We start from the raw sequence: 17279 nt of genomic DNA, 5'->3' as shown, positions 1-17279 counted from the left end.
AGGTTCTCATTGCCAACTGCAATGGAAGTAAAGACAAAACTGCCAGTTCTATATTCATAGAATTACAGAGAACACACATTTGTACTCACACAAGTATCCAACATAAAGAAGCTACTAGGTCATTGCTTGTCTTTGAAAACGTGTATTCCACCATAAATTAACATTTTGTCTGCTCAAGAATACATTAAGTAACCAGACTTTCTGTATTTCCCCAGGAGGGTATTTTATATCTGGTAGCTCCTATTGCCCAGATGCAGCTCCAACCACTGCACTCCATTTTATTATGCTATCATTACCTATTCCTTAAAAGTGACTATGCTCCCACTTCTATATATGCAATTTTAAAGCTTCCATCAGTTACCAAGGCTTGCTACCACGTGTAGATTTATCACCTTTAACATTTCTCAAATGTCATTAGGGAAGGGAAATCAATATAAAAGGTCCTCTTCCAAAAGTATTTAATGTAATTGTCTTCTAGCTATGAATTACAGGAAATTAAGTCACCACAGTAAAAAAGAAGCTATTTTAGAAAATCAGATGGATTTCACTGAAATAACTGTTGATATTCCCTGTCTAGACATTTGTAAAAAATAGTATTGTGTTCACATAACACATTGAGGAGAATTAAGAGAATAAAAATACCCTGCATCAGCATTCCAGGGACTTTGAAACATGAAAGTTAGCTAGAAGCAAAACAAAGCCTGAACAAAACAAGTGTTTGTTACTGCCAGAGCTGCAACCCACCACATATTACATTCTCCTTGTTAGAGATAAGTAAAAAATTTCTTGCAAAAACAAAAATTGAAAATCCCTCCTGAAACAGTGTAGCAGTTGTTTTGGCTGACAAGTGCTAATCAGCACTTCATAAGGCATACACAGCTACAGTCTTCATATGCCTCTTCCAACCTGCATAAATTGCCTTAAACATTATTTGAGCTTTCAGAGTCAAGACACTCCATAGCCTCTCAATATTTCTGTTTTCTACTTTCTCCAACAAAATACTTGTTTGATGTGGTGACAGCTATCTGGGCTTCCAGCTGAAAGCTAAAACTAACAGAATGAGATGTGCTCTCCTCAAAGATAGCAAAGAGGCTATGAAGTAGGGAGTTGCTGCTTTGTTTACCTGTCTCCCTGCCAATCAAGTCCTGAAATATTTTCCATGAAGGCAGCAGCAATGGGAATGTAGTATTCCAGCTGGCCTCTAAATAACTGCGATAGCTGAAGCCATCACTGTGGAAATCAACACAGCACAGAAGTCATGAAGAATTAAGAAATAAAAGGTATATATAGGACAAAAAAAGCATCAGAAGGCGGATTGGGATAAGGGAAGCATCTCCAGCTGTGGAGGATAAGCAGATCTTCAATAGTGCAAGTCACTGAAGACAAATATAGGAAGGGGGGAGGAAAGGACAACTAGAGTATTTATCCAAATATCAACAGCTTAACCGTTGACAACAGCTCAGAAGAAAAACTTCAGTGGTACAAAATTCTTTATTTCAGGATTTAAATCTCAGTCTCCGAATACTATTGAAGCTCTAGATGGGACTCTAATATTAAGAGAATACAGGAAGTACCTACTGCATGGTGCTTTCTGCAGCTCTCCAAAGCAGCCAGCAGCAGTCCCTGTCTGAGAAAAAAAAAATTCTAAAGACTGTAGCTACAACAATTCCTTTGAATTCTGTCAAACTAGCTTGTGAACTGCTCAAAACATTTCCGAGGCCTCTGTGCCAGTCATGATGCTGCTAAAGGTGTATTTAACAATGAAACCTGCAAGGAACTAAACAACCCATTGCTGATACGGCAGTAGCTGAGTTGACAAGAACTGGTTCTGAGCAAAGGAATTCTACCTTTGAGTCTTTGCTTGCAGTCAGCAGGCTGCAGAGCAGAGCAGAGCTTTTCCAGGTGCTCGCTCTCTGCACAGTGCATGATGAAGAAGAGCCTCCAAAGCATGTTGCTGGATAAGGTTCCATAAGGCATTTCGGACATGAACAACCAGACTCCCAACCTGTTGGAGTTGAAAAGGCAGAAAAAGTTTCACCCAGATAAATCCCAACATTGGAAATGGAGACATATGATGACATTTCTGCCATATAACAAATTTAGGAACGTGAGGATGTGTCTTAGCATCACGAATTAACCTCATTCTGAGCTGACGAAGCTGCCAGGGCTTCTGCCAAATGCCAGAACTCAAGGCACAATTCCTCCCCATCTTAATACCACCAGTACACTCAAAAATCCTGCATACTGTAGTCTTGTTTAAACCATAAAATATTTAAAGCTACTGCAGCTCCCCCCTCCAAGATGAAGACAGTTCAACCACATTGGACAGCCTACCTTTTCGCCTTCAAAACATGAAGAACAGCTCTAAAAAACAGCTCATCAAACTCCAGCTGCAGTTTTTCCACAGAGTAGGGATGTGCTACTGATCCATATTGTTTACTGCCACCAACATACTGCGCCCAGTGGTCACTCACATGACAAAGCGTCATCCTAGACAGCAGAACACACCAGTCAAAGAAGGATCATTAAGTATGTCGTCATCATATAAAAAGACAAACTAGTTTAACTTGATCAGAGCCTAGCCAAGGGAGACATGTTCAATCCTTTGTCCTCTGGTTTCCAAGGTTTTCTGTATAAATAGCATTTCCCTTTGCCTTTCAGACAGCATTAGTCTAAAATTCTTGTGTTGTCTTTCCTTGGCTCTGCAAACAACCAGTGCATGATATTCTGTTACACCAAATCAGTCTGTGTATAAACTTTAGAACCTTAGGGTAGGAAGAGGTAGTCCAAACAAAGAGATCATGCAGGAATACTGAGAAATACTGAGGAATACTGAGAAAGTAACTGCTCCAATAAAAAAGAAACTTAGGGTTTGTTTCTGAATTAACTATATGCCCCCTGAACATGCACTCATAGAAGCCATATAAAATGAGCGTAAGAGATTTAAAAATACAGAGCAAACTTTATGCAACAATATGACAATTTTCAAAGAGCAAATTAAAAACCCTAAAGCAATTCTGGGTAACAAAGGAAAAAAAGCAGTAACACTAGTTGTAAATAGGAGTGACTGGAGAAACTGTTTGCCAGATTTCAGTGACTTTGCGAGATAAACCTATGAATAACCCTGATGGGAGGCAGAGGCTTGTGCTCCAAAGCTCACCCAGCTCCTTTGTACCCATAGCAGTTGTATTCTGCAATTTTACACTTCACAGGCAGCTTTAGAGTCAAGGACTCTGGGACTCTTGATTCCCAGAATGGCTGACCCCAAACAGACCAACTCTCAGAGCAAAATCTACCAAAAGAACTAACCATTTGAGTTGTTTGGGGATTTTTGTTGTATGCTTGGTGGAAGGTTTGGGGCTTCTTTTGAAGCTCTGAACTTTAAACCAGACTGTATGCAAAAGATTAAATAATACCATAGAGAAAGCTCACTTACTTGATCAGCTGACCAATTCGCTTCACAAACTGTCGGTACCGTGCTCTGTTAAATGTTTCTAACCCTTCAGACAGAAGTTCCACCAAGGAGTTTGCAAAAGCAAAAATCTTCATCATCTCATGGGGAGTTGTTTTTTCAGGAAAATAAGCACCTAAGACAGAGAATGTAAAAAGTAAGTCTCAAAAAGAACTGTGAATTCTGAATTTTTTTAAGTAACTTAACAAGCACTTAAAGTAACAGTTCATTACATAGTGACCTAAGGTTGATGCTTTGTTTATGAGCAATCAATACTTGATAAGCATGAAAGTATAAATGATCTCTATAAGACCTCTAGCAAGCAGCTATCTTCATGTACTAGTCCAGAGATTTAACAAAATAAGTAATAAATAAATACTTGGAGAAAAATCATGGTAACGTTATGGCTCTTGCCTCTTCCAAATGAGAAAAGTCAGTTGTGAAAGCAGATGTGTGAGTATCACAACCAAGCAGATCAAAACTACAGGAAAGGACTCCCTATGTTTTGCACACCAATAGTGTGCTAAGTTTCTCAGTTACCTCATACCCATGGCACACACATGTACAGGGCATATGGCAAGAGGACAAGAGGGAATGGATTAAACTGGAAGAGGGGAGATTTAAGTGAGACATGAGGAGGAAATTCTTTGCTGTGAGGGTGGTGAGACCCTGGCCCAGGTTGCCCAGAGAAGCTGTGGCTGCCCCATCCCTGGCAGTGTTGAAGGGCAGGTTGGATGGGGCTTGGAGCAACCTGGGCTGGTGGGAGGTGTCCCTGTCCATGCAGGGGGTTGGAACTAGGTGATCTTTAAGGTCCCTCTAACCCAAACCAGCCTGTGATTCTATGATCTGTTCAGACTACGAGCTGTTGCAGTGGGTCATCATCACTTCACTCAGGTTCTCCTACTGCAGTAGCATTCAAAGCAGTTTTAGTCAATAATACAATTAGCCTAAGCAAAATAAACTCTTTAGAAGCTGATTTACCTCCAGACTTAAAGCCAAGGAAGTGCTGAAAGAGTTCATGAAATGGAAACTGTGACAATAGAGCAATCAAATCATCTTCCAAAAGCAGAATCCAGCTTGTTTCGGGATCCTCATCCTATAGATAAATACAAAGAGTCCCATTCAGTAGCTTTCCAACAAAATGTCTAGTAAAAGGGCTTCACTACTGTAGTAATTTGTTTGCTTGTAGGAGGAAAACCAAAGAAATACAAATGAACTGTCCACAGACACACACTCTCCTGAACTTCTTTCCTGTGTGTGTTTCTATAAAAGCCCTAACCAACTAGGAAACAGGAGCAGAAGCACCACTGCCCCAGACAAACAGAGCTTCTGAAGGCAAGCACCTACCCAAGCACATGTCTATTTCCATGATACTTTTGCATGCAATAGCTCAAGTAAGTTTTGTTTCTATCTGTTAGTACTCATCTCTGGAAACACCATTATCTACAGTTACATATCAAGGAGATAGGAGAACAAGGAGAGTGAAAAAAATATGTTTCAAATGATGCATTTTAACCAAACAAGCCAGCTTTCCTTCTTCCATTTCACAAAAATCATTACAATAACCTTGAGCAAAAGGATAAACAGGAAAAAAAGGAAAAAAAAAGTAACTTTGCTTTACCTCTTCTCCTCCTTCATCTACCAGGGTCCAGTTTCCAGATTCTTTCCCAGATGAAGAGGAACTTTTCCTTTCACTTGGTTTCATATGGCACATGAAGTCCATCCGATTTCTGATTTAAAGTAAAAAATCAAGTTTAAAAAAAACCAGAAAATTAAAGATTCTGAATTTAGTAATCTTTCAGTTAAGAGTAGATAATAGAAAATAGAAAAAAGAACCAGAAATTAACAATTATGTCAAATAACCTGGTGCCTTACAAGACTCACAGCAACCTCCTGTATTCAGTAAATTATCTTCCAGCAATATTTTGAACAACGTAAACTGCTATCAGCCCTGTATAGCCAGGACATTCAAATACACAAGAAACAAAGCTATTCTTATCCATGTATAAGAAAAATCCTTTCTTAAAAAAAAAACCAAAAAAAAACTAGTCATATTTCAGTAGAGGTACTGTACAACCACCATTCAAGGCTATCATCTGGCAAGTCCACAACAAACAGATTGAGTGCAGGCCAGCTCCATCTACAGCCTTCACAGCTGCATTAGCTGGACACCACACCAACGTAAGAGGTCAGGTCTCCAGTTCACTGAGCTACCAAAAGTAAAGACCGTCCAGGAGAGAGCTGCCTGAAATCGAGCCAGCTCCAGTTCCATGTATTAGCCCACTCTAAGTCTGGGGTACTAGTTTCAGACTCTGTTTCATATAAATCTGTATTTGTTCAGACACAGACCATCAAGTTAAACATAACATTCAGAACTCAATTTGTTCCTGACACGCAGAGCTGTAACAGGCAAGCTTCAGCTCTTTTATTAGAAAGTACAGCCATTATGGATGCTCTGCCTTCTACTATTAATCATTGAGAGCACCACTCCAGACATCTTGAATTAGTCCTTGTTCAAAACACAAGCATGAAGATGCACTGGCAATATACATGCCCTCAGGATACACTTGTTTACCCAAGCAGCTCTAGACAGGAAATGTAAAAACAAAATCATTTAAAAGAACAGCCTATAATAAACAGACAGTAACAACACCAAATACCAGCAGTTTGAAGCTTTCACTTTTAAATGTGGACATGGGGAAAGCAAATCATATACTTTATCTGAAGCACGTAAGTTTTCACTAATGACTGATGTCTGCAAGCACCATGGAAAAAGGATGAAAAAAATGAAGCAGCACAACCAGCATATCCACCAGCTTAACAAAGTCTTCAGTGAAGAGCTTCTGTTGCAGGGACAGTTCAATGAGCAGGCCATCATGCAAGGCAAGAACTTTATTTCAGAAGGCACACAAACAAAACATACAGCTTTCACAAGCTGTTTGGAAGCTGAAGGCAAGCAGCTCCAACTGTGCACAGTGTGAGAATGTACTGCCAAGGCTGTATTTAAACATGAGTGAGTAAAAAGACTTTGAGCTAAACTATAACTCTGTTACTTGTGCCCGCTTGTGACTTTGCCTGCAATGAGCTTTCAGGGTTTTGCAAGTAGATCTTTTGTCATGCTTCCTACTCCTGAACAATCAGAGCATATTTATAAAAACATATTCATACTCACTTGACAGGAGACATAAGCAAGGCAAGAGACTGCATGAAATGAAAGACACCCGATGGGTTGTCCAAGACTTTGATCTGAAAGTAAATTAAAAAAAAAAACTAAGTAGATTTAGACAAGTAAAAAAAGGGTAAATTAGTTTTAATCAGATAAATTAAAATTCTGAGTTACATATTTTTCACTAACTTTTTGTTCAGACTAAAAATGTATCCATAAAAGACAGTACCCACACCTTACAGGAAAGTATTACTATGGCAAAACACTGGGAGTTGTCCAAAAGAGGTACTTATAGAAATTAAAGGATGAAAAAAAACAAACCATCAAAAGCTCTAAAAAAATACAACTTCTCTCTTTGTTTCATGTGTACTTCTGGGCACCAAGGGGAACTGGGATGTTGAGCAGAGAGTAAGTTAAGATCCTTCCACGTCAGTCCTAACACTTGGACTCTATGATAACCAGGGTCTTTTCTAACCTAAATTATTCTATGACCCTGTTCTATCCTTTATTTAATTGCTTGTTTTTCTCTGTTAACATAATTGCAACACTTTTCTGACAGCTAGATTTCCAACATTATCTCCTCTTGTAGAAGCAAAGTTGTTCTTACTAAGGCCCTGGTGCCTTTTGACATTTGAACTTCCTCTGACCTATATAAAGTAAACTTCTTGCCCTTCAAACTACCTAACTAACAAACTTCACCGAGAAACCACCACATTTCAACATACAGTACAAAAAAAAAATTGTTCTTCCTCATCCCTTACACATTACAGAGATGCCCCCAATCTCACTTGTCTCACGTACAGCTGCTATTTCAAGCTAAATATTCCTCCCTTTTCTTGGAGAACACTCCCAGAACCTGAGGGGCATTGCAAGCCCTTGACTGCCCTTCATGCAGACTCTCCAGCCAAGAATGACCTGCATTTCCCTGCTCATGGCTGGGCTAGCATGGGTATACACGTCCATTGACCAACTCCTCAAGCATTATCAAGATTCTACATACCTGAAAACACTTGGCAGTCATGAGGGATAAACTAGGCACAAGACCCTCCTCTCCTACCCAACGCACTCCCACACCAACCTGCTGGCAGTGGAGAATTAAACATTCACACCTGAATGAATGGAACAGCCCACTCGCTGATCCCAGCTGGACACCGAAGGATGTGGTTGAAGAGGAAGAGATGGTCACCTGGGCAGCCAATTCTCTGCAACACTGACACCTAAAGGGAAGCATATTGCAATCCTGTGAACAATTTCAAGCTCATTCCTTTATAGTCTTGCCAACTAGAGTAATACTTCTTTTTTCCTTTCTCTTCCCTTGCTTCCTAACAAACCTCAGTTTCCAGAGCAAGTTACCTGAACAGCATTTAAAAGTCTGCTTGCTTGGCTCATGAGCCACAGACTGTTTTTTGGTGTATGAAGTTAATTATTTCACAATTGCATCAAAAACTAATTTATCTAGAAATCAGCAAGAAAATAATTTTCTCAAAAATTAAAAGTCAAAATAGTTTTACTATCAAAATAAGAAAAAGCATAATGAATATTGAGTAGTAAGTCCATTCTGAGCAGTCTTGGCTGCTCAGGTGACAGTTCTCATTAATGCTCCTGACCTCCACTGACTTCATTAGACAAGGGAATTAGTTCTAAAGATCCAGTAATAGATTCTGTTCCTCAAGTAGAACAAATTCCCCCCAAAAAAAATCATTAAATGTGGGACAGTGAGAGAAGCAGTGTCACTTTCAGAAATTACTCCCAAATTCATTCCATATATTGGATCAAACAAATATATCCATGTTTACTCCCTCACCAGTCTCTGCAGCCATATAAGAAGGTCACTCCAAAACTGAGGATCTTCAATAACTCTGCGAGTGAAACTGAAAAGGACACTGATACATTCCTTCAAGTGGCTCAAGTCTGCAGAAGTATTTTCGGACTGCTTTGAAACTGTAAATTAAAAACAGAATTAACAGTCTGAGAGCAGTAGTGTAAGTAGCAGTTTTAAGGCTATAAAGAAAACTTGCACTCCATATCTACAGATACCAAGAAATTTCAACACAGATGCTTGCTAAACCTGACAGAGAAGAACATTGATTTGGAGTGCTTCATTTTATCTTACTTTATCTTATGCACTAGATGCTAGTTACAAGAATGTATTACAGCTGCTCTGACACAAAGGCATGCCCTCAAAATAAGCTTTGTAAGAACCACCTCTTACTAAGCAAATAAACTATCTGGGAGGTGGACTAGGAAGGGTAAGTATCCAGGGCAGGAGGGGGAGGAATATTTTAGCTAAAAGATTATATTGGCACAAACCCAAATATTCAATACAGCTAGGATGAAAACGAAAAAGATTTCTAAGTACTAGAGCAGTGAGATTTCAAATGGCCTTCCACGAAGAAGTAAAGCAGGAAAAAATATCCACCTGGTTTTAGAATTGTCTGTAATCAGTTTGGAAAAGGGACCATGTTATATGTTGTCTTTGACAACAAAAGATTGGAATGTGGGCATCCCATCTCACCCAGTGTTCCTCTATATTCCAGTGGCACTATACAACCTAGACAGAATGTAGCACTCCTGCATTCAGCTGCCACTCTCCAGACAAATGGCATAGGAGAACCGGAGTTCCTTCCATGAGTAAAAAGTCTTATCAGCAGGTTTTAGTATCAGAGGAGTATCAGTATACAAATTCTACCACAAGGCTCCAGAACTGCAGGTGAACAGGGTGCTGGGCACCCTGCACAGGATGGAGAGGGGTCTAGTCCAGCAACACACCTTGTTCTTGATGCTGAAGAGCCACTGATCTCAACAGGGACGAGCTGCTGAGCAACCTGTAGACATAGGACTCCACTTGCAACCGGGACAAGACCGACGTGTACGAGTGCAGCGCCAGTGTCTGGTGAACATGCTCCGTTTTGGCTTCAAACAGCTTTTTGAGTTCCCCCAACACGTTTTCATTCAGCTCCACTGTCTGGTAGCGATGGTGACCTGTCACTTTGCACTGATCTGCACAGACTCCCTGAAAGGAAAGTAATTATTTTATGTAAGTGGCTTTGTCATTTTTCTGGGGACAAGTGTGCTTACAGACATGATCCTCTCCTCAACAGACTTCAAAGCTTTCATAAAAGGCTTCACAGGTGGAAAAGACAAACCTTTCAGAACACTCTACATAGTTTTTAGCATCACTGATTACTGAAAATTCATATCCCTGACTTGTGAAAAAAAATACTCTATAAACCCTCAAAAACTCAGATTTAGAAACAGACATGAACTGATTTGTATGTACCACTGACACATGTCAACAAAATAAGGTCTCTCTACTCCTAGTGAGCCCAACTGGTTCTCAGTTTATCGATTTCCAGAAATACTTGAATCTGCTATTTTAAAGCTAAAATGAGTACTGAAAGCAGATAGATATCTTCCTAAGCTCCCAGAACTGAATATTTATAGAATTTCCACACTGTACATCTAAAATTTTCAGAAATTAAGTGTACTTCAACTTCTTCCCAAATTGGAATTAAAAACTAAGGCCAGTTCTCCTCTGTCCTATCTCAAATTCTTCAGCCCAAGAAAACCATAATACATAATGTTATTGTTTTATGCAACCAGGAAACACGCTTCAGTGCCAGCACTTGGGAAGCTTAACTTGAAAGGAACCCTGTGTTTCCTAAGTCAGTAGAGTAAGAGAAGGGCCAACAAGATGATCCAAGACATGGAGCATCTCTCCTATGAAGACAGGCTGAGAGAGTTGGGTGTTCAACCTGAAGAGAAGGCTGCGGAGAGACCTTAGAGCACCTTCCAGAACTTGAAAGGGGCTCCAGGAAAGCTGGGGAGGGGCTTTTCATCAGCGAAGGTAGTGATAGCACAAGGGGTAATGGTTTTAAACTGAGAGAGGGGAGATTTAGGTTAGATATTAGGAAGAAATTCTTCCCTGTAAGGGTGGGGAGGAACTGAAATGGGTTACCCAGGGAGGTTGTTGATGCCCCATCCCTGGAGGTTTTTAAGGCCAGGTTGGAGGAGGTTTTGTGCAGCCTGGTCTAGTGGTTCCCTGCTCATGGCAGGGGGGTTGGAACTTGGTGATCTTTAAGGTCCCTTCCAACCTTAATAATTCTGATTCTATAGGAATTTTAAATTGGTATAAAGATAACAATTACTCTGGACATACAATAAATATATAGGGAATCAGGATGGAATAAAGCAAGAGGCAAGCTTAGCCAACTGTATGATGCCCAGTGGGGACATAAGAGTGAAGCCAAAATCTCCTTCTGTGTAGAAAGCAATCAACAGAAAACAGAGGGTCCAGGGAGGTTCAATGTTATTGCCTAGGAAAATGCAAAAGATTCAGGTCTGTTCAGCAGATTTCTCTCAACATCTCAGCTCAGAAACAATGCAGGAGAGGCGTTGTACTCACAGGAACAGCAGTGAAAACCACCACATTCTTAAGTACTTAGCACCCTTGGACAATTTTGATTATGTGTTTGCTGGGACAATTTCATTCACTCCCGCTGTAACATCCAGCTCCAAAAAAAAATTACACAGAAAAAGAATGGGGGGAAAATTTGTCTCATGCCTGCACCAAACAGCTCTGCAGATCCCCCTGGTTTGCAAAGAGAAATCATGCAGAGTACCAGGACCACCCTGAGAGCTGCTAAAAGAACAGCACCAGTTATGGAGTAAGAGTTACTGGAAGTGGAGGAACTACACCCTCCCCATGCTTTGACCAACAGGGTTGCACAGGAGCATGACTAGAGTTTCTCTGCAGCTGCCACCTCTGACAGCAGGACGCTCAGGAATGACGTCAATGAAAACTGTCCCTTCAGGCAGCAAGCCAGATGGGACATCACCACTACAGTCACTCAAGTCCTACTCCACCACATATCCCGTGCTGGGATATGAACTTCACCCAACAAGACAGGCAGAATTGGCTTCACACAGATCATTCTGACCAACTGCAAAGAGATCCCACTAGCCTACACTCATCAGAGTTTAAAAATCAAACCACAAACTGTCTTACATCTCAGCAGGATGATACTCTGAAGTACTGGGCACTAGTGGAAAGACAGAAAGCAAAGGCAATCATCTCTTTCAGCACAGAACAGCTTAAATATTAAATACTTCACAGCAAGTAAAACCAATGTCTGCAATTACAGCGAAATAGTTTAGGTTCAAAAGCTGGTTCAGCAACAGCACCTGCACAGTTTTCTGTTCTTCTTTAAAAGTCCACAACCTTCCCTTCACATTTTGGCAGTCTGTCGTCATCACCTGCAGCTCTGCCTCAGCCAGCAACAGCTGCTTCCTACAGCGCATGTAGTTCAGGAGCAGTTCATAAAATTCATGCCTCTCCTGATGAGCCACACTTTCAAATTCCTCAGCATAGGAGTCAACATTCTCTAGCCATGAACATGGCTCGAAGATTTTCAGTTGTTCTCTGGTAAAGGGCACCAGTTCTGGCTCAGCTGGGAGCTCTGGATACAGCCTTTCATTGTGCAGCAGTGGTTTAACTGCTATTACAGTTGGTCTCTCATAGGACAATTCAGCTGACAAGTCTGGATAAACTGGTTTCAACACTGAACGCTGAATATGTGTTTTGGATTTCTCAGGGAGCTGTGAGACAGTAGGAGGAAGCTTCTCTGAAGAACGGACAAGAGGACTTGTAACACTCTGTAAGTTCTCAGTTCCTTTGTCCCGTAAGAAGCCCAACACTGTCTGCGAGCCAGCAGTACTGGAATGGAAGGTACTACTCAGTAAATCAGAGTTTCCTGATCCACTAGCAACTGCCTCCACAGGGCTCTCGGGTTTGTCCAACTTGCTTTTTCCACTTTTATCAAAATCCCCCTCACTTTCCTCATGGGAAGGATTGGCTTTTAACTCTTCTGCATTCATGGGAGGCTCTAGAGCTGCTGTTGAAGCTCCTTCATTTGCTGAAGATAAATTGCTCTGGGGGGTGTCACACACATCATTGGCAACTTTTCCACCCTCTGCTTCATCACTGAGACAAATCTCTGTGAATTCTCCAGGATGCTCCACTTGCTCTTTACTGGCTAGAGAAGACACTTGTGCCACAGGAGGAAGGAAGACTTCATCAGGCTCTTGTATTCGGGACTCCTCACTACTTTTTTTCTTTTTTTCCTAGGGGAAAAAAAAAACCACAGTGTCACTACAAGGTGCATTTCTCCCCCCTGCATCCCAGATCCCACCATCACCAAGCTAGTGGTTGTCAACATTACAACTCAGAAAGCCCCTCTCAACACATCAATTTTTAGAACTTAAAGGTTAAAACGAATGAATCAAACAGAACCTTGTTCTTTAGTTGCTCTTGGAAGACTATCTAGCAGCATCTATTCTCTTGGTCACTTGTTTTCTACATAAAAAGCTTTAATGTCCCAGGACACTCCAAGATGTAATGGTTTTAAGCTGGAAGAGGGGAGACTTAGGTTAGACATTAGGAAGAAATTCTTTCCTGTGAGGGTTTTGAGACCCTGGCCCAGGTTGCCCAGAGAAGCTGTGGCTGCCCCATCCCTGGCAGTGTTGAAGGGCAGGTTGGATGGGGCTTGGAGCAGCCTGGGCTGGTGGGAGGTGTCCCTGCCCATGCAGGGGGACTGGATCTAGATCATCTTTAGGGTCCTTACCAATCCAAACCAGTCTGTGATTAATGTGTAAAATAACTAAATAACAAGACTTTGAATGCTAAACAGAGCCACTAGATTTTACCAAACTACAAAAAGTTATGCTGAGATTTGCTTTAAGTTTTACAGAAATATTTTCATGAAAAATATTTTTTTAAAAGTACTTTCAAAACAAATAAAGTCTGGAACGCATCCCCTAGCTACATTATCTAATAACTGCAAAATCTGAACAAATACAGAAACACCTGTTTTAAATAGGTGTTATACACTAGAGATGTAGAAAAGCTTAGCAGTGACCATAAGATTATCCACTTTCAAGTTAGTAACAGTCTGGAGGAAAATAGTTCCCATAAAACTAGTCTAAAGTGTAGCTTAGCCTCCTGCACAAAGCAAGGCACAGTAAATAAAGCTGGGAAGGAAGTCAAGAAAGATTTTGTCAATTTGTAAAGCAAAAAGCTGGGGAAGTATTTTGCCAGTTTGTAAATTGTTAGTGTATGCCTACTGGTTTACTAGAAGAGAAACTGCGAAGAGTTGGTTACAAGGCTCCAGTTTTGATCACCCACACAACACAACAAAGAACACAACTGCAATCAGGAAAAGCTCAGTGCTCCTCCGTGACTGAGGAAATGATGATACCTTTAGAAATCTGCTGACAGTATCACATACTTTGACTAAACATCTGACATGACTCTGCCTTATGAAAGAGTACACATGAAAACAGCTCAAACCAAAGCCCTAGCTAAGCTGAGTCTTAAACCCAATTTTAGCCCAAACACATACTCACAGCTTCTTTATAAAATGGCTACACACTGCCTTGGATTTCAGGCTGTTTTCCAGTATACTAAAAGCTGTAAACACTTCTGATCACAAAACACTCCTGACACTCCAAGGCTAGCTAAAGCTACCAGTGAGAGGTAAAAAACAGGTCAGCATATTTCTCTAAACTAGGCCTTGTGGTTATAATAAACATCTCCTGCCAATTAACTCAGAGTCAGTAATTTCCACAAGATACTGTATCACTTGATCATATTTTTGAATGTGTACTGTTCCATGCACATTACCAACACTCCCTGGTCCTCTCCCCTCCACAATCTCCAAGTTTCCTCTTATACTCCTCACACAGGAGAAACTACTTTTACCTTTCAGCAGCATGCTGTACTCCTCCCAAAGAACTACAGCTAGATAAAATATTTGGTTTCTTTAAAATGTATGAAGTGCCTCTCAGCTCTCACTTTCCAAAGCAAAAAATGTCATAATCCTCAGATTTCATCCAAGAAAAGATGAGAGAAATCAGGTTCTGAACTAAAATGAAAGCAAAACCTGCTGTTCTCTCTTCGGAGGTGTAGCACTTCAGCCAAGTGATGGCTGCTCGTTAGCCTTGTCCTGTGCCCAACCATTCTACCCTCCTAGCACATCCGTGAAGAAAGGACACCCACCAAGATGCACACAGCCTCATTCTCACCCGATCCAGGTTCATTCGGGTCATTCTCACCCAATCCAGGTTCAGTGGTATTGCCAACTCTCTGTCTTTGCATTTCAGAAAACCCCGAGCCCTGTTCCATTACTTGGCAGCCCCACAGCTGAGCCAGCCTTTCTCCCCATGAGAATTTCACAGTTTCAAACTGTTTTATCTGTGTCTGAGGCACAGGAATGGAAAAGTCCTCAATGTGACGGGATCCCAAACCACATCCTCAAACGCCCCTCCTGCCTATTAACGGAGCTGAGCATAATAATAGCAACACAAATATCAGGAGCAGGTCATGTGTAACGCTGCAGGATTCTGGAGCCTCACATGTGACATGGCCAGGGAATTGTTTGGCAGTGAATTATACCTGGAAGGGGTGGCCAGAGGCAGCAGAGTCACCATACACAGCAGGCTAAGGAGCTACCAGCTCACCCTGACTCACTGCCTTCCTGCAGGGAACTGATTCTCTCAAGTAGCAGCCCTAAGGTTCGGCTGAATCACAACAAAACCAGTGACACGATCTTCTGGGACTGCTTTTCCCTCCACTCTCTAGGTGCCTTTATGTTCAGGAACCACAGCTGCATCTGATACTTGGACCTAACCCTTGTTTTACAAATTAGCAGCCAATTAACCCACTAATCTATTTTCTCAGGCCTGTAACTGCCACAAGGCCTGTGCTCTGCCTGGTGCAGTTTGCAACATGCAGAGGTTAAGCATTCAGGGAAAAGCATCTCCACTTTGAGTCAACTCTGAGGCAAGATGTTTCATTTTGGATCACTTGGGTCATTTCCATGAACTACTGCAATTCTGCACAACCATCATGGTCCGTGCCAGGATGAAGCCAATTTTTTTTCTACTGATCTTTTTTTGTCTTTTCAGAGGACACACTAAGCAGTGACAACAACACAGGTGCAAGAAAAGCAAAGCCTCTAGAAAGCTGTTGGTACCAACACCACGAACATGGAACACACACAGGATTACAGAATCACAGAATGGTTTGGCCTGGAAAGGTCCTTAAAGATTATCTAGTTCCAGCCTCCGTGACACTTAACAACCGTATCACCAACTGCTAAAAAACAAACACTGTTGCCTGCTGTGTGTGGCCTAGTGTTTAAGCATTTCAAAGGCAAAGCTATGCTTATGAAGCAAGACTGTCACCCCACACCACATTAAAACACTGCTGAATGCTCATACAAGGTCTATGCTTCACCACAGAGGCAACTCCAGCTGCCTGGTGACACAGAGCTACCTCAAAAGGCCACAGGCTGGAAGAACAAAAAACTTGTTTACAACCTTTCACAGCCCCAGGAACTATCACATCGCCTTCACTTGGCTGCCAAGTACTCTTAAATCTTTCTTACCAGCGCGTCAGAAAGGTACATTCTGCAGTCTTTTTAGAAAAACAACCCGGCCCCCCCCTCCCCCTCCACCCGGTTTCAGCAAGAGGAGGAAAAACAAACGCGTATGTAAACACCGCCCAGAGCAGGGACCCTTTCGGCTGCTTTAGAAACAAACAGACAAACAAATAACCAAAAAAACCCACCCGACCAAACAAAAAAACAACAAAAAAGAGTAACCCCAAAAACGAGCCAAATCCCTTAAACCCCTTGACCAAAGCCCCAGCATTAACACACCCACCTCTTCCCTTACACAGACACACACAGACATATATAGACACAAACGGACAGACAAACACACACATCCCCCTTCCCTGACACAGGCAGGCACACACACACATATATGTGTATATATATACACAGACAGCCATATATACATATAAACAGAGACAGACACACACAAACACCCCTCTTTCCTAACACAGGCACAGACACACATACATATATACATACACACACATATATATACACAGAGACACACACACATATATATACAGACACACACACCCGTCTTCCCTGACGCAGGCGGGCACACACACACATATATGTGTATATATATACACACAGACCCACATATATACACAGACAGACAGACACACACACACAAACACCCCGCTTTCCTGACACAGGCACAGACACAACACACACATACATATACACACACACACACATATATACACACACACACACACCCCTCTTCCCTGACGCAGACAGGCACAGACACACATATATGTGTATATATATACACAGACACACATATATACATATATAGACAGACAGACACAGACACCCACACACACACCCCTTCCCTGACACAGGCAGGCACAGACACATGTATGTGTGTATATATATATATACACAGATACACACAAACACCCCTCTTTCCTGACACACAGACACACACACAGACACACACAGACAGAGACACACACACAGAGAGACACAGACACACACAGATACAGACAGACACACAGACACAGACACACAGACACAGACGCAGACACACACACAGACACACACAGACACACACAGACACACACACAGACACAGACACACACACACACAGACACAGACACACAGACACACACACAGACACACACACACAGACACACAGACACACACACAGACAGACAGACACACAGACACAGACACAGACACAGACACACACACACACACAGAC

General features: G+C 41.6%; 1 protein-coding gene across 1 annotated transcript in view; it reads right to left on the bottom strand.

The window, feature by feature from the left end:
- Positions 1 to 14723, bottom strand: part of EPG5 (ectopic P-granules autophagy protein 5 homolog (C. elegans)) — a 57948-nt gene extending 43225 nt beyond the window's left edge. The window contains exons 1-11 of the mRNA XM_010005034.1: positions 14700 to 14723; positions 11802 to 12740; positions 9387 to 9630; positions 8422 to 8558; positions 7727 to 7834; positions 6624 to 6697; positions 5073 to 5181; positions 4433 to 4547; positions 3437 to 3587; positions 2335 to 2490; positions 1848 to 2005 (exon numbers count right to left, since the gene is read on the bottom strand). Of these exons, the coding sequence (XP_010003336.1) occupies positions 1848 to 2005; positions 2335 to 2490; positions 3437 to 3587; positions 4433 to 4547; positions 5073 to 5181; positions 6624 to 6697; positions 7727 to 7834; positions 8422 to 8558; positions 9387 to 9630; positions 11802 to 12740; positions 14700 to 14723 (2215 nt within the window). The remainder of the gene's footprint in view (positions 1 to 1847; positions 2006 to 2334; positions 2491 to 3436; positions 3588 to 4432; positions 4548 to 5072; positions 5182 to 6623; positions 6698 to 7726; positions 7835 to 8421; positions 8559 to 9386; positions 9631 to 11801; positions 12741 to 14699) is intronic.
- Between the last annotated feature and the right edge of the window lie 2556 nt (positions 14724 to 17279).

The sequence above is a fragment of the Chaetura pelagica genome, unplaced genomic scaffold, assembly GCF_000747805.2.
Source record: "Chaetura pelagica isolate M959 unplaced genomic scaffold, ChaPel_1.0 scaffold121, whole genome shotgun sequence".
Lineage (NCBI taxonomy): Eukaryota > Metazoa > Chordata > Aves > Apodiformes > Apodidae > Chaetura > Chaetura pelagica.
The sequence above is the reverse complement of the archived record's forward strand: the minus strand, read 5'-3'. Positions and strand labels throughout refer to the sequence as shown.